General features: G+C 39.8%; 1 protein-coding gene across 1 annotated transcript in view; it reads left to right on the top strand.

Annotated features, from left to right (window-relative positions):
• Window positions 1–24,534, top strand: part of LOC126176766 (protein virilizer homolog) — a 96,532-nt gene extending 71,998 nt beyond the window's left edge. The window contains exons 10-20 of the mRNA XM_049923935.1: window positions 3,095–5,370; window positions 5,471–5,861; window positions 8,538–9,027; window positions 10,912–11,281; window positions 11,372–11,474; window positions 14,021–14,178; window positions 14,355–14,538; window positions 14,649–14,836; window positions 14,951–15,056; window positions 23,009–23,251; window positions 23,328–24,534. Of these exons, the coding sequence (XP_049779892.1) occupies window positions 3,095–5,370; window positions 5,471–5,861; window positions 8,538–9,027; window positions 10,912–11,281; window positions 11,372–11,474; window positions 14,021–14,178; window positions 14,355–14,538; window positions 14,649–14,836; window positions 14,951–15,056; window positions 23,009–23,251; window positions 23,328–23,470 (4,652 nt within the window). The 3' untranslated portion in view covers window positions 23,471–24,534. The remainder of the gene's footprint in view (window positions 1–3,094; window positions 5,371–5,470; window positions 5,862–8,537; window positions 9,028–10,911; window positions 11,282–11,371; window positions 11,475–14,020; window positions 14,179–14,354; window positions 14,539–14,648; window positions 14,837–14,950; window positions 15,057–23,008; window positions 23,252–23,327) is intronic.
• The last annotated feature ends 380 nt before the right edge of the window (window positions 24,535–24,914 follow it).

The following is a 24,914-nucleotide window of genomic DNA, read 5'->3' as shown; positions in this document are numbered from 1 at the left end:
TACCAGACGAGATTTGAAAACCTAAGAATTTAAGGGTAGAAGGTAGGGTAATTAGCAAAGACACAAATTACTGAAAAAATCATTACGCAGGAGTCAGTAAGAGTAGAACACTTAATGTATTATACATGCTAGACACATTATGGGACAGAGAAAAACAGACAGGTTGGAAACTGAAAGATACAGAAAAATAGAAGGGATTAAGAAAAGGGATACTGAAAACAAATGCTGAGACCGCAGAAAGTTACATAAATTTAGGCCAGATGAGTGGCAAGAACCAAACACATATTGTAATGCCAGTTCGCACCTGCAGAGTTCTGAGAAATTGGTGTAAGGAGAGAGAATCCAGATGGCGTGTGTGGTGAAGCAGGCACCAAGGTCATGACTGTTACCTTGTAGCATGTGCTCTGCAACGTTATATTGTATATCACCAGTATACGCCCTCTGTCTGTGCTCATTCATGCAAATATAAAACTTAATCATAATCATACCCATGTAGAAGTCCGACTTGTAACTTTGTAACATATTTGCTCAGTTTTTTGAATTTTTTTATCCATACATGGAAAAACATTAGTTTCAGTTATTACTAATTTGGTGAGATTTATTTTTATAATTTTCTTAAAATTCAAATAATTGTAGGCATATCCTAACTGAAAAAAGCTGTGTTAAGCAAGGTAAATAAACAAAACTTTTACACACATATTTACACACATTTTCAGTGGAACCGTGTGAGGAAATAAGCTGGTCACAGCACTTACAACACACTATCTTTAAGCAAGTAATTAGTTCAAAGTGTTAGGCACTTACAAGCTCATGGTATGAGAAAAAACAAAGGCATGACACATTTGATACAATATTCTGAACAATTCTATGTAATATTTAGGAACAAAGTTATAATGTGAAATAAAACCGTTTCACTAAACTGTTCACAAAGTCTCTGATTTCATTAATGAGACTTGATTTTTACAATTTCAACTGTCACACTTGTTTCTACAGGTGAGTGTGTTGTCACAAAGCTACCTGTATTTTTCAACTTCCAATGATTGAAGAAAGTTTTTGTAAAATGTAACTCTTACACAGAATGACCTGCATGTATAGCTTATTTATATCAACTTATCCTCAGTTAATCAGCTCTTCAAAGTTATAGGCAGTAGCAGTAAACTTCCAATAAGTCTACATACGAGGGCAGTTCAATAAGTAATGCAACACATTTTTTTTTTCTCGGCCAATTTTGGTTGAAAAAACCGGAAATTTCTTGTGGAATATTTTCAAACATTCCCGCTTCGTCTCGTATAGTTTCATTGACTTCTGACAGGTGGCAGTGCTGTACGGAGCTGTTAAAATGGCGTCTGTAACGGATGTGCGTTGCAAACAACGGGCAGTGATCGAGTTTCTTTTGGCAGAAAACCAGGGTATCTCAGATATTCATAGGCGCTTGCAGAATGTCTACGGTGATCTGGCAGTGGACAAAAGCACGGTGAGTCGTTGGGCAAAGCGTGTGTCATCATCGCCGCAAGGTCAAGCAAGACTGTCTGATCTCCCGCGTGCGGGCCGGCCGTGCACAGCTGTGACTCCTGCAATGGCGGAGCGTGCGAACACACTCGTTTGAGATGATCGACGGATCACCATCAAACAACTCAGTGCTCAACTTGACAGCTCTGTTGGTAGTGCTGTCACAATTGTTCACCAGTTGGGATATTCAAAGGTTTGTTCCCGCTGGTCCCTCGTTGTCTAACCGAACACCATAAAGAGCAAAGGAGAACCATCTGTGTGGAATTGCTTGCTCGTCATGTGGCTGAGGGTGACAATTTCTTGTCAAAGATTGTTACAGGCGATGAAACATGGGTTCATCACTTCGAACCTGAAACAAAACGGCAATCAATGGAGTGGCGCCACACCCACTCCCCTACCAAGAAAAAGTTTAAAGCCATACCCTCAGCCGGTAAAGTCATGGTTACAGTCTTCTGGGACGCTGAAGGGGTTATTCTGTTCGATGTCCTTCCCCATGGTCAAACGATCAACTCTGAAGTGTATTGTGCTACTCTTCAGAAATTGAAGAAACGACTTCAGCGTGTTCGTAGGCACAAAAATCTGAACGAACTTCTCCTTCTTCATGACAACGCAAGATCTCACACAAGTCTTCGCACCCGAGAGGAGCTCACAAAACTTCAGTGGACTGTTCTTCCTCATGCACCCTACAGCCCCGATCTCGCACCGTCGGATTTCCATATGTTTGGCCCAATGAAGGACGCAATCCGTGGGAGGCACTACGCGGATGATGAAGAAGTTATTGATGCAGTACGACGTTGGCTCCGACATCGACCAGTGGAATGGTACCGTGCAGGCATACAGGCCCTCATTTCAAGGTGGCGTAAGACCGTAGCATTGAATGGAGATTACGCTGAAAAATAGTGTTGTGTAGCTAAAAGATTGGGGAATAACCTGGTGTATTTCAATGCTGAATAAAACAACCCCTGTTTCAGAAAAAAAATGTGTTGCATTACTTATTGAAGTGCCCTCGTACATAATTTTCACCTGCCAAAAAATTATTTTTGTGATCAGCTCAGTTGTTGTGCATGTACTTGTAACTTCTGTTACAAATGGCAGTTTTATGCCAGAACACACTGCAGCAGGGCTGTATGTTGAATGTTGACCCAAACTGTAGTATTTAAGAGTAAAGAAACTGGAATGCACTATTGTCACCAAAAATACCTCAGTCACATAGTTGTCTAATCATACGATATGTTATGAAAATGATCAGCATTAGCACAATTTAATCATGCATCTGCAAGCTATAGCCATTAGTTCACTGCCATCTCAATTTTGACATTTGACAACAGTTGTCAGACGTGCAATAATGTAGTTTCTTTGTCCAGTGTTTCTGTTGTTCCTTTCTCCTTCCTACATCTGTCCTGCACGTCTCACTAATGTGCTTCGTGGATAAGGCTACCGAGAGCTGCCTTCAGCTCCCCCTTGCTTCAGTTTTGTGTGATTTGTAACAGCTGTGCCCATCTTGATGTTTGTTCTCTTTTAGTAACCTAAAAATATTTACTGGAATATATCTGATAATTTGTGTTTTCTTTTTCTTTTTTTGCAGATGTCATTAATGTACTTCTCAGCTGGGTACGTGTTGGACTGGATTTCAATCTTGCACTAAGCCAACCACAACCGGGATACAAAGTGCGTCATATAAAGGCAGCTGTAAGACTTGTCGAAGCAATGTGTCATTGTGGGGATACTGTTGTCACACGGCTTGTAAATGAAGAAAACATACAGTCCCGGCTCCTAGATTTATATCACAAGGACCACATGGCACTTTCCATCAAATTAATGATCCTCCGTGCATTAGATGCAAGTCTGTGTTGTCAACAGTCTGTTGAATGCTTCCTAGGAGAAGGAGTGAAGAAATTCAAGTACAAAGAATTTCAAAATAATTTTAAATTTAAAGAAGAGGATGGAAAGAACTGTTACAAAAATAGCTATCGGACTCTCATTAGAATGTTGCAGGGAAACAGGTTAGCGAGAGTGAAATTTGCAATTAGTAGTCTTGTTAGAAAATTACATGTATATGAAATACTCGAAAAACTGCATGACAGTGTTAGACTGATTTTGGAGACAAGTCGTACAAACAGTGCAAATGTGAGTCACAGTAATGAAACAAGTGATGTGAAATCCAAAGATGAAGCAACTGTTGCAAATGGTTGTAGTCCAGCAGAAGTTTCTGTGACTGAAGTGTCAGAACAGGAGTTGGACATTGTTGTCAGCTGCTTGGAAGAGATACTTCACATTTATCGTGATGCTCCTCTTACTATTTCTCAGCCAAAACGCTTTATGCCAGTATGTTCACAATTTGAGATATCAGCTTGCCCTTATGACCCATATCCGGCACTTTATGCTTTTTTCCGCTGTCATCACTTTCTGGAGACACTGCTTGTGCTTTTGTCATGTCCAGTAACAGCAGGTTACTCACCTATTAATGGTTGTGTGCAAGAGATACTGGCGGCATTGCTGGAAACTCTTGAAGGCATGCAATTTCTATCAGCTAATCCAGAAGTTACAGTGGCATTACTCAGAATACTTTTAGTACAGCCATCTGCTATCTCTCCAGGTGCACCTGAAGACAGTTTAGATGAAACTACTACATTAGCAGCCCCTGCACAGCAGTTAGGGCTATTTATGGCATACTGTTTGCAAGCTTTGCAGTATATTGATTCTCTGTTTGATGCAGCAGCTAGTTGTAATGGTCAACCAGACCCAGATCAGACTGATGTCTTGGAAAATCTCCACGGACTCTTCAGTTTGACATTTTCCGCATGCGGAAGACATTCAGTAGTACACGTACTGTCCAGAGGAAATGCCATAACACCTTTATTACAGTTTTTTGCCCAGAGTTTTGACCAGATTCAGAATCAACCTATGCTGGGGCAACAGATGTATCCAATAAACAATGCAAAACTGAAGACATCACCTGGTAGATGCTATGCTGCAGATCTTATAGTTCTGGTTGTGAGATGTTCAGATTATGTTCCATTCTTACAGAAATTTGGTAAAGACACTTTCGAAATTGCGTTAAAGGAGGAGCATAACCCATCATCGAGACTGTTTGAAATTATTCCTTGGTTAAAGCCCATCAAAATTCCATCATTGTTTGTGTATGATGACATCACTGCTCTCAGTGAAATTGTTAAACAAAATATTGATAGTGTAACAATGTTGCCAGGAGAACTGATAACAGCCTTGAGAATACTAAAATTCCTGGGGATACCTCCAAGGGAGAAAGACATGTCCTCTATGCGTGGAGCTGTTGACTGTGAAGACTACGTTGAACTGAAATATAAATATGTCATTCTTCAGCTCTTTTCCCTTGATGGTGTCTCCAATATGGTAACTATTTTGCAAAAATTATGTGAGTTCTACGAGCAACCTTCTTTACACGCAATAAATTTTATTGGCCAGCAAGGTGTAACCTTGGTCTCATTAGTACTGCCAACTGTCCAGTTACTGCGACGAATGCTTACATACGTCATCCATTGTCGAAATACTGATTTCAAGGATCTAACAGCAGTGTCAGTGCTGCTCCAGACATATGCTTTGATGCATGCATATCCAGCGTCTGCTCTTGGTTTCATGGATTCACAGCGTGTTTGCAGAGAAATAATTGAAACATTACTGGCTTACACACAGCCTGTTTCTTCAGACCCACACTCAGAAACTGAGGCTCTCAACAAAAGTCTTTGGACTATGATGCTAACTGAAGTTGTGAAGTATGTGATGACAAGTCCATATACGTTTATTCCTGGTTTGCTGATTCTGTCTGAATTGCTCCCGCTGCCTCTGCCAATTCAAACAAGGTCACCCTTGTTAGAGGATGAGGTAAGATTATTATTCATAAATTTGTTTTGAAATTACTGCTACAGCTTTCCAGATGAATGTGCCATTGAAAGGAACCTAACATGTGATATTGTATCTCCAGGTGATAAGAGCAGTAAATGGTCGAAAATTGTGGAGTGCTCATCTACATCCTTTAGGCAGCAACCTACATGAATTGATTGCAACTATAAGTGGCAGCAGCTTTCAGCCTCTTCTGCAACTACTTAGAAGAGTGTGTGTACAGCTGGCAGATTTGGCGGCTCCTTCAGCTCTTGTTGTAAGTCGTGCTATTCTGGACACAGTGTTAGCAGAACTGCAGTCCACACAGCAGGTGCCACCATCGTCAGCCGTAACCACGTCCACCACAGTGTCGGCCACTGCTACTGCTACCATTGCCACCACTACAATGACAACACCTGCTCCTGTGACAGCTACTACTACCACTACTGCTAATACCATTGTTTCATCTGCTTCCTCTACTGCAGTTGTTCAAGGTAAAGATCTCTAAATTGCAAATGAGATAAAAATTATGGAAGATGTAACATAAAATTTTACTGTTTGTTGTTCAGTTTCAAACAAAATTTTAATGTCTTGGAACTCAATAGAATTGTGTTATTTTTGTATTACTGTCTTGTAATCACCTGCAAGATTGCATTCTATGTTATTGGAATTTGTGCTATTGTAGACAGGTTTTCTGCATTAGAAAAAAGTAAATCTTCATCAAGGAATTACCATAAGTGTAAAATTAGAGAAAATCAAGATTAAAGAGAGCTTTATTGACAGGTTTTCTTCCTGCTTATTGTTTGTGAATGGAACAATACATGGAATGGGTGATAACTGTACATTGTATGCAATACACCTTTGCCGATAGGAATCCGTACAGTTGGATTGGGGAGGAAAAAACTTCATAATGGTGGGGAGTTCATTGTCAGAGAATAGTATGGAGTAAAGGAGATGCTGATCAGACAATAAAAACTATACCAATATAAAAGTGTGTCATTGTTCACACTCTATTGGTCCTGACTATGAAGAACTATCCTTGTATGTAGGCTCTTGAAGACTGCAATACCATGTTGAGGGGAACAGTAACAGTACTTGTTCCCACTGGTTGTCAACCAACAGGTAATTGGCTGAAATGGTTTAAATGACTCTGAGCATTATGGGACTTAACATCTGTGGTCATCAGTCCCCTAGAACTTAGAACTACTTAAACCTAACTAACCTAAAGACATCACACACATCCAAGCCCGAGACAGGATTTGAACTTGCAACCATAGCGGTCACGCGGTTCCAGACTGAAGCGCCTAGAACCGCATGGCCACACCGGCCGGCAGGTAATTGATATGGCCACCCGTTAACAGGGATTTGGATTGCTCAGAGTAAAATACATTTTCACTTCAAGGGACACATTATCCTGCACATATTCTACACAATATATCCACTGCCACTCACTGTCAAATGGTATTTAGACTGCAGATTTTTATGTCGATGTAGAATGTGGCTCATCAAATGAGATTGCAACCTGTAGGTTAATGATTATATGTCTTTTCTGTCTGTTTTGTTATCAGTTCTCATCACAGTCTTATATTTCAACAAATTTGTTCTTTGGCAATGTTTCATCTCTTACAGTTAGGCTTAAAATATAATTTGCACCATGGTCAGTTTCCTTTAGTGATTGTGTACTTTTCTAGCTCTGTCTCCTAAAATGATGGAAGTCCAGCAAAAATGAAGTTGTAAAATAGGCAATACATAGTCTGTTCCGTCTTCACAGAATTTATGTCCACCATTTCCTTTTTCAACGTATACCTCTCCTTTCTTTCAGACTGTTGTTAAGGACTGTCTTAAGTAGTATCTCTTCTCTCATTCTAATCACACATTGTGTTCAATAATTTCATTGTTAATTACTGCCTTCAATTGTATTGGTTATTTACCTTGAAAATCCATAATTTTAATCTATTGTAATGAGTAAATAGTCTTCACGAGTTTGCTGCCAGATCACGTTGTGCAAATTCCACAATATTTCCTCAGAGCAACTGTCTGACATCTTCAGGTCAACCTTGCTGGTTGAACCACCTGAAGATGTCGGACAGTTGCTCTGAGGAAATATTGTGGAATTTGCACAACATGATCCGGTGGCAAACCTGTGAAGACTATTTACAACTTATCTGCTGGGAAAGCTTGAAGAGTCACATAGTGTAATGAGGTTTTAAAATTTTATTCTGCACATACTTAGTTTTGCGTAAATGCTGCTAGCGAACTGTCATAGTCACTCTTATGTGGTCCCCCTGGCGTATTGCTGGTGGGCTCACACTGCCCACCTATAGGGGATCCCTTTTGTGTACAGAAGTAACTGAAGGTGTATCAAGTGCCATGTGACTTGTAAGCAATAATTACACAGCTGTTATTTTCCTCGATCTGTGTCCAAACGACCAGTTTTTGAAGGGTAATGATCACTCCATTTACTGATCATTAAACCCATTTTTATCTATTTATGCTTTTGTTACGCATATGGCAATGAAATATTTGTAATTAAATGTGTGCAATATGGTTACAGGAAGGACAAAGCTCTTTATACATTTTTTATGAAATGGTGAACAGTGAATACAATATGTGAGGAACTGGCACATCTATCAGTTATTGCTCTTGCGTACTGACACACTATCTGGTATATAGCTATTTCCAGTCGATAAAGTGTGTGGAGGTAGTCAGGGAAGGTGAACAGAGAATCACTGATTGTGTAATTGGGGGCTGAATGCAAAAGCCCTTATGTTCACTTTTTCTTAATATCTCCTAATTTGTTATACCCTTACTTTTCTCTACTCTTAAGTCTTAGCTTCTTTCTGAACACCTTTCCTTGCTCCATAAAATTTCTTGGAAAAATCCATTACAAGTTATTCAAAAATCTTTACTATTCCCTGCAAACTCCCGTTTGACTGTTTCTTTTGCCCTGCTATACATTACACACCTCTGAGCAATTAGCAATTACTTGAAGTTGAATGCTTTCATAACATTGTATCTCATAATAGCTATCCCTTTTACAAAACTGTGGTAGTATATTCCCAAGGTCATTAAGTATTTGTTTAGATTTAATTTTGCTAATCTGTTCCTTGTCACTTTGAAGTATTCATTGTTGGTCATTATTTAGCTATATAAATTTGTCTACATTTAAGGTGGAGCCACTTCGGTGACCTCTGCAGTGACTTCAACGGAGTTACCATGTTCTGGCCATGCAGCAAGATTGTTGAACTTCTTGGCATGCCTCATGACCCATGCCTCAGTTAAGGCTGCCATTCTACATTTAATGGTTTCTGGAGGGCGGTATGCAGCACTTCTGCCGCAGCTCTGTGCAGTCTTATGCTACCCGTCTGACTCGGCTACTCATATACAGGCACAGGAATGCGTTGTCTCTGTACTGCAATCTCTGTGTGATACAGAGATTGCACTGGCTCCAATTCCAGGACAGGGGCATTCCACAGCTACTGTTACACATGAAACATATCTTGCCAATGTACTACCTCCCCGTGAGCTGCTGTCTGCTGTGTGTTTGGCACTGTTAGAACATGTGGCTAATGTGGAACACAGTTTTGCTACAATGCTTCCAGCTGTTCGGACCTTCCTCATGCTCACAGAACACGACTATGGTTTTGCTCTTCTAAAGAGGTAATGATTTTATTATGTATGTATACAATGCTGGGAAAAATGCAACACCCACAGAGACATTCATATAATTGACAAGTGAAGGGATATATAGTTCAACATTGGAGGAAAAAAAATGGAAATGAAGTCCCATGCTTCTTTACAGGGCGGAGGGGAACGATGCGGGAGACCCGCACCGCCTTACTAGGCAAGGTCCTAATGGAGGTAGTTTGCCGTTGCCTTCCTCCGACCGTAATAGGGATGAATGATGATGATGATGAAGACGACACAACAACACCCAGTCATCTCGAGGCAGGAAAAATCCCTGACCCCGCCGGGAATCGAACCCGGGACCCCGCGCTCGGGAAGCGAGAACGCTACCGCAAGACCACGAGGGGCGGAATATATGACAATAAATTCAGGCCACCTGAAACACCCGTCACAGTAAAGGGTTCCCAAATACTTGAATCAGTATACAGTGTACCCTCCTCTGGTGACAAAGCAGGCATGTATTCTCCCATGCAAACAACCATAAAGGTGCCAAATGGCAACCTGTGATAGATTGTCCCAAGCATCTTGTGCCTTTTGTTGCAATTTGGCAATGTTTCTTGCTGGTCTTGGAGAACGAATGAATCCCCACGTTGTCATGTCCCACACGTATTCAGTTGGCTGGCCTGTGCAGTTGTACACCATGAAAAGCACATTGCATCACAGCAGTTGTATGTCGACATCTATTATTCTATTGAAAAAGCACATCACCTTCCTGTTGAAGACCTGGTAGTAAGCACGGAGATGATAATGTGTGCAATGTAGTGGGCACTGTTACTTTTCCATGCAGGAACACCAAATGTGACCGATGGCCCCCCACACCGTGAACCTGGGATGAGACCTGTCCTCTGTGGGCGAATGCACTCAGTAATAGGCAGCTCACGAGGACTGCTCCATACCTATATATGTTCATCACTCACATACAGACAGAACCTTCTCTCATCACTGAGGATAACAGAACATCGTTCCACTCTCTAGTCGACTCTGTCACAACACCAGAATAGCCATGCTTTGTAGTGTCATCATGTCTGTGCTAGTCTGGCCAGAGCCACACGTGATTGTAATTCTGCTGCAAGCAGTTTTTTTCCCAGTGGTCTGTGTGATGACACAGAAGGTGTAACACGTGCCCAGATTTCTCCCAGGAAGACGTTCATTGGGCAGCCGCTGCTCGTACAATGCATCGATCTTGACATGCCTCTGTACCACATGGAGGTCCAGAAGCCGGTCTGCAGGTGCAGCAATGTCCCACAGACCACTATTGAAAGCAGCAACAGATCACCAATATATTGTACCCAACATGTGTGCATCGATCTGTCGATACAACCGTCCAACTTCCCTCAGGCCCGCAATGTGGCCCCTTTCAAATGGGTGAAGCTGTTCAGTAACAGTACGTACTCATCGTTGGGGCATGGTTGTACCTTAGAATGAATGTTGGAGACATTGTTCACCTCAAAACTCAGCAAAGTTACTACCTGCAGAGTCGAAACAGAGGGTGCAGTTACAAGCCTCCTGAGCACCACCTGATGATCGATGATTGTGGATAATGCATCAGTAACACTGCAGTCCCTCAGTATACATATATTATACTCTGGTGCCACCGAACACATTCCTCGATGAGAGTGTTGCATTTTTTTCCGGCAGTGTATATCCTTATTGTTTGAAACAAATCTGTTATTTGTCTGTGAAAGATAACACGTGTCAGCATGGAAGATTGTGTTTCTATAGCACTAATATGGTGGCTCGGTTTTTCTTGGACTCTTCTCATAAACATATATAAGTGTAGATGATATAAAAAAAATTTTACAATAGTCACTATGTGTGAACCCATGTTTCTAATGTAATTTTTTTTACTTTGCTTAGCTGTATGGAGAAAAAGACAGATGTATTGAGAAACCTGTTCCACAAATTCTGTACTGGCTTCAGCAAAGATAGCTCAGACTGTTTATCAACTCTGTCTACTAGTTTGGAATTTCTAAGAATATGTATTTCTTTGGATGAAGAAGAGCCAGGTCTTGGTTTGCCACCAAGAAGCTTTGTTATGACAGTACCAGAACTGGCAAGAGTTCTAGGGTGGAAAAAGATAACTAAAGATGAAGCAGAGAAGCAATGTGCTTCCGACAATGTTGAGAAGAGTGTGGGTGCTGAATTGCCGGTAGATGCTACAGAGAAATTGCTGAACACCCTGGACATGAAAAAGCATCCTCTATATTGCCTTGAGAAACTACTTCGGGTATGTAACACAGTTATCTAGTTTTTCTAAGAAATAGAAATTTAATTGAAATGTATAATTTAATTGATTTGTTTTCTTTTTTTGCCATAGGACTGCAGCACAGAAGAGGATGCACTTGAAAGCCTACATGAAAATGTTTCTAGCCTCATCCATTTATTAGAAGATGAAGGAAGTAAACCAGTTGAAAACAAAGGTAATATACAATTGTTGTATTTAAAAAGTGTTGAAAACTGTATCAGTAGATGTTATTTATTTTTTGAAAAGCTATTTAATGCTCCATGTATACTTGAAAAATTGTGCTGTAGCTCCTGTGTACTTTTGTCTTCCTTAACTTATTCACACACCATGTTCTATAAATCACATCATGAAAGAGAGCCTTCAGGGAAATGGAATGCTTCAAACTGGCTGTTTCTGTCATAAAATATACAAGGACACATTACGAGAAGTGCTAATCTACTCACACTGATGAGTATGGGTCCGCAGCTCGTGGTCGTGCGGTAGCGTTCTCGCTTCCCGCGCCCGGGTTCCCGGGTTCGATTCCCGGTGGGGTCAGGGATTTTCTCTGCCTCGTGATGACTGGGTGTTGTGTGATGTCCTTAAGTTAGTTAGGTTTACGTAGGTCTAAGTTCTAGGGGACTGATGACCATAGATGTTAAGTCCCATAGTGCTCCGAGCCATTTGAACCATTTTTGATGAGGCATATTGGCCAATGCTGCTCAAGTGGTGACCCTTAATGACATTATCTTGATATGTTGAGACTGTTGGACACCCTTTCACTTATGCTCCATTTAGTAACCAAGTAACGAAACCGATCAAAGTAACACAAATGTGGATTTATTTATAAACCTCGGAACAATAACAGAAATAAGCCTCTTGTGACCCCATACATTATGAGATGTAGAACAACTGTTGTGAACAGTACAACTGGCTGACAATCAAGGGTCAGTCAGCACTGGTCCGTGCATATATATGTGCAAGTTGCTGGCAGACGGTGTGGCAGAAAACGACACCTCGGGCAGACCTCCAACAGGTGGCTTCCAGCAACCGACCCGCGTTGATACAGTTGGTGGCCCATTCACACACACACACACACACACACACACACACATACACGCATATGTGCTAGTAGTAGGATACAGTGCTGAATATCTAGTAATCCATAGGATTTAAATCAGGGACATTGAGAGACCAAAATGTATCAGATTTATCCAAATCAAGTTTAGTAGAATTCTTTGCATTATTGGTTCATTTACACCCATTTTCTCTAAGAAACCCTACATATTGTAATGAATTGTAGTGATGTCAGTGCGTAAAAAAGCAGATGGATTTTCCCCCTTCCTCGTGTGGAATGGTATGTATCTCCATGAAATCCATGCACATATGGATCTAAGCCCTTAGGAGGAGTTGCCAGTAACTTTTTGATACTCAATGAGAGTCCAGTAATTAGTCACAATTCTGAGTAATCCTGTTTTGCAAACTTTTGGATATTACATGCAACACTCCATAATTTTATTAAATTATGATTTTTCATATTTACACTTTCAATGATATGTCTGTCTGCTCATTTGTCACTGATGTCTTCTTGGGAACATTTTGATTCAATTTTTGCAATTTACGACATCATAGCCCATTCTGTACATCATTTGATAATTAACTTTATCAACATTGTTATACTGCATTAAAAAATATAATCACATTAACTTCTAGATCTATTGGATTCTTTTATTTCCACATTCAGTGCTGTGTTATGTGGTAGGAAACAACAATAAATTTATGACTGCGGATGTCATTTGTCAGATGATCCATTTGAAGGTGCTGAGCTGGTGAAATCTAATTAGTGTCACCAGCTGTTCTTCATAGCTAATCATCTCTTATTTTAAAATGCATCTTGTAAATTCACTATGATAGAGGCTGTATATTTAAAGCCCCACTGTGGCAAATGTGGTAAAATTGAGTATACTGTGGCTATGCTAAGTTCCAGCATGCACTTGTTTTATGCAGAATTATGCCTCTTTGTACATAATCTAAGAAATTTTGTCTGTAAATTGTTTGACTGTCTTTCTCTACTCCACTATTTCAGCACAGTACAGGAAATGTCACAGAAATTTGCAGTTTTGCACAAAGAAAATTAGTTCAGTGCTGTTTTTTCGCAGCCCTGGAGAATTCGTTACATTTAGGAACCCGACATAATTCATTAGCATGTAAAAAAAGTATGAGAGAACAGTCTAGAATTTTACAGACAATACAGTTCATTTTATGTAATGTTAGCTGCTTGTGGTCTAGGGGTTAGCATCACCGCCTTTCGGTCGTGGGGTCCCACATTTGATTCCTGGCTAGGAGAGAGATTTTCTTCGCTCAGGAACTGGGGGTTCATGTTGCCCGAATTATTTCATCTTATCTTGAGCAATGTGCAAGGTGGTCAAGTGGCGTCAAATGGAAAGACTTGCACCATGCAGTCATGCAGTGCCAGATGAATTGTCTCAGCCAATTATGCCATACATCTACATCTACATACATTCTCTGCAAGCCACCATACGGTGTACGGTGGAGGGTACCTTGTACTAGTTATTTCCTACGACCATTTCATTTCAGTTTCATATAATGTGGTGTTGCATATGTTTATTTTACAAGGACTATATTATCCATGAAAAAGTTTAGAGTTGTAATGTTATTTGTCTTTTCATTCTATAAACGTTCTCCTTCACATAATAGTATTTTGCACTTAAACTTCTGTTTCAGATTTTACAGAACCACTCATTCCAGCTCCAGAATCATTGCTGTCTCAGTTTGCTGTTCGATCCGTTTATGTTGTTGGGGAAGTAGATGATGAAAGGCTGAATTCTACTTACTGGCTTGCACCACCACCTGTGGATGATGCTGATCAAGACATGGAACAGGTTGGTGCCATTATAGCTCACATTTCACTATGTCATTGTTTTTTGATTTATGGAGAGAGAGGAATTTCTGTTTTTATGTAAACTGCAATTGTTAAATCTCTGCAGACAATCTTTTTCTGTTTTCTATGTGTTTCATAAAGATTTTCAACATGACACCATGTTATAATTTATTATAGGTTACCTGTGATCTTATGGAAATTACAAGGCAGTATCTACCAGACTTTCATTTGCCTATGGAGACAGAGCGTTTGTATCGCATAAAAGATCTGGCCGCAGATGATGAAGCTGAACAAATGAAGAAGAGGGGTGAAGAGATGAACAAATATTTATCCCCAGAAAACAAAAACAAACGACCATTCAGTGAGTGTCTTCACAGTTCTAGTTTTAGACTGTATTATTATTATTATTATTGTGGGTAGCTCATTTTGATGTAACTGGTGGAGTATAAACCTAACATTTCTGTTTCGTAGTTGCACCCATGCGTGGTCGTGGGTTTGGGAGGTCTGTAGCCCCACAGAGAGGTGACTTGTTTCGTTCAAGACCTCCAAATACTTCCAGGCCACCTTCCCTTCATGTTGACGATTTTGTAGCCCTCGAAATCTCAGGGCAGCAGCCCACTGGTCCTACAGGCTATAATAAAATATCTATGCGTACAAAGGTAAATAGAAATTGCAAATATTTTCTGTGTTCAGAATATTATGTTGTATAATGTGATGCTTGTTCAAACAATATTTTCTCCACACTGATGATTTATGAAAGTTGTTTCTTGCAGGACATGATTTCAACAAGACCAAGGGGCCGGGGAAGAGCATTCGCTTCAGACAGAGGACGCTTTTTCGGTTCAGCTGCTCAATATAATCGTAGGGAAAATGGACGTGGTATGTGTGACACTTTCAATTTTCTCCTTAACCACACAACTTTGCACACTTTTTTTTCATCTTTATTGGCTAGTGCTCTTCAGAGCAAGAAATTTAGGAACTATTTTTATCTAATCAAATTTGGACTTGGCAATGTATGAAGCCTGTAAACTATATAAACATAAGTATTCTGGTAGTTTTACAGTGCTTCATTTATCAGTTAAGACTGTAACACAACACATTCAAATTGTTTAGCATTAATGATGCAACACAATTCTAATGTCTGTGTGTGATGAGAATTTGGCTTGCCTAGTAAGTATTTGAGTTATTTAGCAATGAATAAAAACTCACAGGTTATATTAGCATTGTGTTTGCTATATTACCAAAGTTTACAATTATTCAAACTAGCAGGACATAACGTTTCAGAAAATTGCAAGTTTCTTATTTGCACTTTTGATATTCTCATATTTCTTATTTTGGTTTAACACTTGCAGTGTTGTTGAAAAGTACCTGTTCTGTTTAAAATTAAACATAACATTGTTAACATAATGACAAGGAAAGCAGAGGAACCATGATTGTGCCATACCTATTGTAATTAGTCATTGTGTAGTTGAATTGGCATCCCTTTGTAAGTAAATAATCGTTGCTTTCAGTTCACCTTTTTACGTGCCGAACCATTAATTTCTTAAAAACATACACTGAGGAGATTGCTGAATATCCCGTTGGGGTATATCTCAAAACTTATTGTAAGATTAAAAATGCATACTGAACTTGGACTCAAGCCTGGAACATTTCCTTACATGGATAGTGAGCTATCCAGGCAGGACCTACCCCTCATCCCAAAAAACCCATCTCTCTCTCTCTCTCTCTCTCTCTCTCTCTCTCTCTCTCTCTCTCTCTCTCTCTCTCTCACACACACACACACACACACACACACACACATCTCTTTTACTCAACTAAATAAAAACTTAAAATTATTGAAGAAGTGGAGAACAATGGAAACTCTGCAGCAGGAAGAAAGTACGATGTGAGTGAGGGTTGTATTCGTGACTGGCAAAAACACAAAATGCATCTTCAAGAAACAGATGGTAGTCCCAGGCATTTTGCAGCCAAAAAGCAAAGCATGTGGACCTCAAAAACAGCTCTGCAATTATGTAAATGAGAAGCGACAATATGGGCGTGCAGTGGCTAGTGAAATGGGCCAACTCAAAGCAACTAGGCATCACCAGTTTCGAATCTGGCTGGGGAAGGCTACCACGATTTTTCAATACAGATGAGAGGAAAATACCATCACTCAATGACTTCCAGACAATTTTGAGGTAAAAGTAGTAAATTTTCACTGCTACGTGATAAATTTGCGCTGCGAACATTCCTGTATACCACTCAACAACACCGTGAACAGGAAAAGGGAATCCATTGTCGTGATATGAACTGGCAGTGAAGAGCAGCAAAGGTGTGCAATGATGTTGTGTGTAAGTGGTGATGGACAAAAACTACCCCTATGTGTTATTTAAACAGAAAACTATTCTCAAAATATCAGTGAAAGGTGTATTGGTGAGAGCAAATCCAGAAGGGTGGAAGGACCCTTGTGATTGACTGGGTGACTCATGTTTGGCAATGTCACCCTGGTGCAGTACTGAATTTACAAAACATGTTGGTACTGGGCAGCTTCCGTGGATATACAACTGAGGAAGTGCGACACAAGTTACAGAAAGGGAAAACTGACTTGGCCATTATCCCTGGAGGCCTTAACCCTTTAACTGCTATGGACGTGTTAACGTGCACGCCTTTGTACCTGTCCCAGTGTGGTTTGAACGTGTTTACGTGTGCCACCAGTCCTTCTACCTGGTACTCTGAACGTGTCTATGGTTCTGCCAGATAGAAGGCATGGTGGTTTGCGTAAACACATTTGGAGCACACAGGGACAGGTACAAAGGTGCGCGCGTTAACACATCCAGAGCAGTTAAAGGGTTAACATCCATCCTGCAACCACTAGCTGTGGATATAAAATGGCCATTCAAAGCTGCACTTAAAAAAGCAGTATATGCAATGGATGACCAATGAAAACCACGAGTTCACAACAAGTGGAAAAATCAAGCGACCAGATTTGTCCTAGATCTCTGAGTGGGTGCAATGTGCGTGGGACTCCATTCCACCACCACTGCTGGAAAAATCCTTCAAAATATGAAATGTCACTAACTTAGTGGACAGAACAGAGGACTACACTGTACGGGGAGATGATGACGAAAACAATCATTCTCCCATGTAAAATGTAAATTTTCACGGCCAGAATTGTCACAGTTAATAAAATATTCCAAGCTATTATGCTGCGATTGAAGGGATTTCACTTTAAAACCTGACATTTTGTCCCCATCTGTGGAGAACATTTTCAAGGGGGATCTTAGCTCTGTTGATTATCCGATTTCCACCCTGGCTCTCTGCTGACTACAGCAAAATTCCGCTTCTGCGAGCTCGCATGCAGTGGCGTGATGTCACGTGGCGCAATTGGCCAATTGCGCTCACATATTCAAAACATGTGACGTCATGCCACTGCACGTGAGCTCGCCGAAATGGAATTTTGCTGTAGTCAGTAGTGAGCCAGGGTGGAAATCGGACATTCAACAAAGCTACGATCCCCCTTGAAAATGTCCTCTGCAGATGGGGACGACACGTTAACACGTTGGGTTTTAAAGTGAAATGCCTTCGCGACCACAGCATAATAACCTGGAATATTTTATTAATTGTAATGATTCTCCCACTAATAGTGGTGATGAATATAGTCGTTTTGGTGGAACCTTTTTTTTTTTTTCAAAACACAAATTAAAATTGTCTTAAAATTGGTTGCACAGATTATTCAATGGCATGGATTATTTGCATGTATATGGTAAATAACATTCAGAGCTCACAGATTACTTTTTCAAATAATATCTACAGTGCATGCTTCACATTTCGTTAACTGTTTTATGCAGAGACTGCATGTAGAGTGGAAGGTAACAAGTGCAAGTATGTGCTGCCAGGTGTAGAATTATATATCAATCTAAACCATGTATCTTTTCACAAAATATGTATGTGTGTGAGAGAGAGAGAGAGAGAGAAAAGTAATGCCTCTGAATTTTTCACGTGAAACCTAAACTTTTTTAAAAAACAAATGTTATTGACATTCTACATCTTTATTCTTCATATCTACATATTTATTTCTCAACACAGTCACCCTCGTGATGAATGCATTTCTTCCATCGAGACCAGTTTATTGATATGTCTCTGTAGAATATTTGACTTTGTCGATGGAGCCACAACCGCACACTTGCTTGCACTGCTTCATCACTGTCAAAGCGAAGTCCTTGAAAGTGTTCTTTTTAAGTTTTGGAAACAGATGAAAATTGGATGGTGCCAGGCCGGGACTGCGTGTGGGACGGTCAGTGACAGCGAACCCAAGGCATCGGATTGCTGCAGATGGTGCAGCACTCGTGTGTTGTCATGTTCAAGGAGGGGGTGCTCCATCTGTGGGTGGATTCTTCAATTCGTGCTCTCAGTTTTCTGAGTGTCTTGAAGTACCTTGCAGAGTTTGTGGTGATACCTTTAGGCATGAATTCCAAATGCACCACACATCTTAAACATCCCAGAACACTCCGAGCATGACTTCGCCTGCTGACGGCATGGTCTCGAACTATTTTGGCGTCAGTGATGCTCTGCGATGGAACTCCATTGATGCTCTCTTGTTTTTGCGGTTGAAATGGTGAACCCAGCATTCATAACCTGCCAGTGTTATTAAGGAACCCATCACCCTCATGCTCAAAACGCAAAATAAATTGTTGACAGGTGACCAATCCCCTCTGTTTCAAGTAGAGTGTGAGCATTCAAGATACCCACTGTACCCAGATCTGCAGTAGTGGCTTGTATATGCTCTCATGATATGCCAACATAACATAACACCTCTCGCTGAGAATGTAGTCAGAAGTTTCTGCTCAGATCACATTTTGTGTAAGTGCATGTGAAGTGAACTAGTGAACGAAAATTAAGTGAAAAACTGTGTTGAAACAGTGCACTGATCGAGACACCAACCAGACGTGCAACAGGACAAAAAATTTTTGTAGATGACATGCTGTCAGAAAACGATGACAAAAAGCACAAATACCGGTGTAAAATAATGCAGTTCATTTAGTGATGTAATTTTAAGAAATAAAATTTGACCCACAGAAGATGACACATAGGTATCAAAACATTTCTGGGTAAATATGAAAATAAACTAAGCCTAAGGCTGATTTTCAAAACAACCCAGTTTTAAATCACAAACACGGAAGAACATCAAGAGGAGCTTCAAACCATAGTAAAATGAGTATGATATGCCAAACTTACACAAGGGCCGAGTCTGTGTTACCTGACGATTTTTCTCCGATGAGTTCATCAACCAGATTCTGATGAATCTCATCAGTTGCCGTACACGTTCGTCCACTCTGTGCTTTATCACACATGTTGAGCATTCCGCCACTGCTGCCTACATTACAAGCATGAACAACCGAACCTCACACATTACTGTTCTTCTACAGATTTCAATTGTTGTCACGTTTCCTGCAGTTAGAAACTTGATTGCAGCATGCTGTTTCACACTGACATAGTTATGTTACACACCGCCATGTTACACACTACCAGAGTCCTCTAACTGCAGAGGGTTGCAACTTGCATCAGCAAAGCAGAAAAGTTAACCCAGTAATATGTATGATGTGTAATACCTCAACCGATATTGAGAACAGAATAAAAAATTTGGAGGCATTACTTTTCAGCATGCCCTTCTACAATCTGTTGACGTGCAGGTAGAGTTGTATCGGTGAAGGTGAAGGGGTGTTGTGCTGACACTTAGTAGATGTGGAGAAAAGGATTGCAAATAGCATATGTACCCAAATGCTGTCTTAAAATTTTTGGTGACTGTGTAACAAATGTTGATGCATTATACCACTAGAAGTGCCTTAATACATTTCATGCTTGTGAACATCATTTTCAGCTGAGCTTATGAATAATTTGTGTTTGTAGTTTACTGTTGACCTGATATGGTTGGTCTTGGTTCCACTGGAATCTAAATAGGAGGAAAATATACAGTGTGTTTCAAAAAGAATTACCTGATTTTGGGAGGAAATAAGTACGAAACATGGGACATGCTGGCAAGGAAATGTGCGTTGTGTGAATGAGCATGGCCTAGAGTTTCAGAAAATCGCCTTTAGATGTCAATCAGCATGTCTTCTCAGTATGCAGTCAGACAAAAGTCCACTCAACAGAAGGTGTCCAGCGTGCTTTTCATTGGTTTCAAAATGTGTGGAAACAGAAAATCTCTGAGAAAATGGTAACTGTGTGAATAACAATAAAAAACTGGAATTGGGTGTGAAAAGAGAGAGTGACTTATTAGCTTGGTCAGCCATTACAACAAATTGAAGTTGAAAATAATATGATAAATACTTAAGGTTGAACTTTTGTAATGGAAATACATGGTAGGTTAACTGTTTTCTGCTACGTGTTGCTGTGCACCTGCACCATCTGGTATAAGTAAGTGGTTGCCTTTCCCTTCTTTTACAAATCAACATTTCTAGTGTTTTAATTTGCATTTTTATAGCTGTTATATTACTTTGTGACATCATAGGGAAAGACTTACATCAGTTGTCTTGAGATTATTTTGAACATGAGCCACAGTTTTTTTCCAATCGTACCTCCCATTTTTTGAAACTATATCTTCCAAGTTTTGGTTTTTGAAAATTGGCTGATACATGTGTCATATTGTCTGTCCTTTCTTCTCTCCAATGTTTTGTACATTTTAATCTCCTCACTCATTGTCTGGAGTACTTCCTCATTTCTTATCAGTCTGCCTAATTTTTAATAGCCTTCTGTAGCACCACATCTCGAATGCTTCGATTCTCTTCATTTTTGATTTTCCCACAGGTCATTACTCACTTCCATACAATACTGTGTTCTAAACATACATTCTAAGAAATTTCTTCCATGTTTGATATTGGTAGACTTCTTTTGGCCATGAAGGGAGAACATGATTTCTTTATAGATGTCATTGAACTTGTAAGAAGAAGGGAGGAGGAAATTATTCAAGAATAAATGTTTTATAAATGCTTAAGAGTCTTGTCAGCATTAATTGATGCATACAAAATGGTTTTGTGCCCACTCAGATCATGCTAATTATGGGAAAAATTTCACAATTATTTTTGGTGGAATGTTATTGTGCTCCAAAATTTTGGTGGCTTGGAATGGCCAGAAAACCTATGAATGATAAAAACATAGCTATACCTGTCCCCAGAATGCACAAATATTTTGTCACCAGCCATTGATTATCTAAGAGATACTGCCAGTAAAAGAGCAAGTGACTATAGCAGTTAACTAATTAGATAGCTATGCAGGGTATATGGTTGTTGCCAACCAGTTTGATTTTGCTAATTCAGTAGATATATCGGTATTTATTTTTGTTTCCATTTAATTCAAACAAAATATACTTTTTTTTCATTTAAATAAAGGAAATGAATAACTTCCTGGTCAGTCCAGTACTACTACTTTCCTTTCATTCCACACAGAACTGCTTCATTCATCAAGCGAATAGTATCATGACAACCCAATCATGACTTTACCGAGTGATGTGGCGCAGTGGTTAGCACACTGGACTCGCATTCAAGAGGACGACGGTTCAATCCCGTGTCCGGCCATCCTGATTTAGGTTTTCCGTGATTTCCCTAAATCGCTCCAGGGAAATGCCAGGATGGTTCCTTTGAAGGGGCACGGCCGACTTCCTTCCGATGAGACCGATGACCTTGCTGTTTGGTCTTTTCCCCCAAACAACCCAACCCATGACTTTAACACGGTAGAGTGATTACGTGGAAGGAAACTGAATGTGGGAGCTGAAAGCCAACAGCCAAAGCCTGAGTATTGGACTGTTCACATGATAAGCTAGAATCAGTTTTGCAAAATTGATTTATGGTAAACCAGATTTGGAAGCTTATGTAAATGTAGACCTTTAATTTGATGGTATGGAAGGGGGGAGAGAAATATGGATAAATGGGTGCAGTATGGGTGACGCTAATGAGTCATCAGTATATGAGGGTTGCTACTTACCATATAGCAGAGATGCTGAGTTGCAGGTAGGCACAACAAAAAGACTGTCACAATATAAGTTTTCGGACAACAAGGCTTTTGTCGAAGATAGACAACACACACACACATGTGTGCGCGCACATGCGCCCACACACACACACACACACACACACACACACACACACACACACACGACTGCTGCAGCCTCTGGCAGTAGTTACACTTATAATTTTTTCAGTCTTATCCTGGTCGTTTGATCACATCACTGTGTACTGAGAGTGGGGCCTCAGCTGCCAGAGGCTGCAGTCATTGTGTGTGTGTGTGTGTGTGTGTGTGTGTGTGTGGTTGTCCGAAAACTTATATTGTGACAGTCTTTTTGTTGCGCCTATCTGTGACTCAGCATCTCCACTATATGGTGAGTAGCAACTTTCCTTTTCATAATATTGGTACATTCCATCCTGGATTTTCCATTGTTTGATTCATCATATTATGAAGCTGATTAAAGAGATTTCTGCATGACTGACTTCAGATAAGAATTATATCGTGTGCTTTTGTACTCTGAAAATTGTATCTGTGCTTTTTTGCAGCAGTTACACTTATAATTTTTTCTCTCCTATCCTGGTCATTTGATCACATCACTGTGCACACTGAAAAGCATTTGGTGTTTCTTGGAGTTGCCCAACAGTGACTTTTATCATTTTGTTTTAGGTACTTGGGGTATATCAATTATGTTGGTATATTTTTTGTAGTAATGTCTTGTTATGGAGTAGCCTTTGAAGTAGTCCAGTCTTACATGACTTTTCATTTATATTTGTCAAAGACTTCCTGGGATTGGATAGTAAATATGTGGTAAAATATTGTGTTTTCAGAATAAATTAATTTCTGTTTCTGTTCAGGTGCATCAAGGAATGTTAATCAAATGCCACCAAGACTTGGGAACAATCGAGACGCTGTTTCACCTGTTTGGCCACAACTTGGAAATGAGGTGACAAATGCAAACAATCAACAAGTCCAGACAACTAGAACGTTTCGTAGTCCTGAGCTGCGAGATGTGCGCATGTTACCTCGTTCTGAAGAGAAGTTCTCTGGTGTGACGGGTGTTGGTGGAAACAGATTTGGCGGTGGTAGTGGCAGTGGTAGTGGGGGTGGCGGTGGCAGCAGTGGTGGTGGTGGGGGTGGAGGAGGTGGTGGAGGAGGGGGGGGGAGGAGGAGGAGGAGGTGGTGGAGGGGGAGGTCGAGGTGGTCGCTCTGGGAACTGGACCGTCAAAGACAATAGTAGAGAACGGTTTGGAGGTCAGACTGTTAGAGGAGGCGGCCGTAGAGATCTTGGGAGACATGCACGATCGTTTACGAGGTGAAGTACTGTTGTATGTTTTGTATGTATATTAGTATTATTCAAGAAGTATCGTGAATTTATCAGGTGTGATGCTGATGTGAGAGGCCACATATACATTTTCCAACAGTAAGGGTGGATTATTTTGGTGAGAATTAATCTGGCTTTGTGTGTAAGTGCTTGGAGGATTTTATGTTGATAAAGTTCAACTTGCACCAAACTGTGTGAAGCAGGACTGTCTGTCGTATATATATTTAAATAGTCAGTGTGTTTTTGATGCATGAAAGATTTTGAGATTTGTCATGAATGATCTACTGTGAATAGAAATGTTAATTTATTTAATGATTGCATAAATATCCATAAATAAGAGTGTAAGTAATTTTTCATTCATTCCATGTTAATGTCAATTTACAAATACTGTGGTGTTTAGAAATAAATGATAACACATCTGTGTAATTAATGTAATATGGTGTGCTTTCCTAAAAATATTGAAGGCTTTCGTTGTTTCAATATGATTGAAAACAGTATATTCAATATACAAGATAGCCTCATTTTTTTTTAATACGAAAAGTTATTTTTGTTGACCTTTTTGAGTAAAATATTTTCTTACTAGTCTCACTGCATATGTGCAAAGTATATCTTCCCTTCTACTTTCTATAGGTGATCCGCATTGATCCTTTGTGATTTTTGTTCTGTTGATCAAATTTTGTACCAATGATTTAAATCTTAACTACATTGTACAACATTCAGTCCACAGAAAGACGATGCATAATTTCTGCATTTCAGTGTTTTCAATCAATAAGTGTCATTTTGTAATGAAAGTAGTTATAATTAAATGTGCAATCTTAACTGCAGATAACAGCTGTTATGAATATTAATGTTAAAACCAGTATGAAATGAAATAATCACTGAATTTATGACACAGGTATTTTTTAAAATTGTTGAGTTCATAAGGAAGAAAGTATTGTACTTTGTGTAATACTTGTCGGACCAGATGCATCGTGTTGCACCAGTTGAATTACAGATGAAATAAAGCTGTATTTTCAAACAGTGTTGTGTTAAAGAATTTTGTTATTAAAAAGACTATATTGAAAATCTGTGGCATTTTTGAATCATTATAACCTCAAGTCTTTCATTCAAGTAAGACTAGATACCCTGAATGGACTGAAGTTAATAGGTTTGTTCTGAACTCGTACCTTTGACTTATTCAGAGTGAGAATATACTTTACTAAAATTTCAGTATTCTCTTTAGACTGAAGCCTGCACAGCTGACTGGATACTATGGTCAAATTTAATTATTGTTGTTATTATTCTGGATTTTACAATGAATTTACATTTTCTGGTAACCCAAAATTATACATAAAATTTGATTCCTGGTGGTTCCCATTCCATGATATGTCATGGCAGTCTCTCCTCTGCCAGCGTTTTTGTATATCCATAACATATGAGTTGTTTTTGTTCCACAAAAC

This window comes from Schistocerca cancellata, chromosome 3, assembly GCF_023864275.1.
Source record: "Schistocerca cancellata isolate TAMUIC-IGC-003103 chromosome 3, iqSchCanc2.1, whole genome shotgun sequence".
NCBI lineage: Eukaryota > Metazoa > Arthropoda > Insecta > Orthoptera > Acrididae > Schistocerca > Schistocerca cancellata.
Note: the sequence above shows the minus strand (reverse complement) of the source record. Positions and strands in the feature narration are given on the sequence as shown.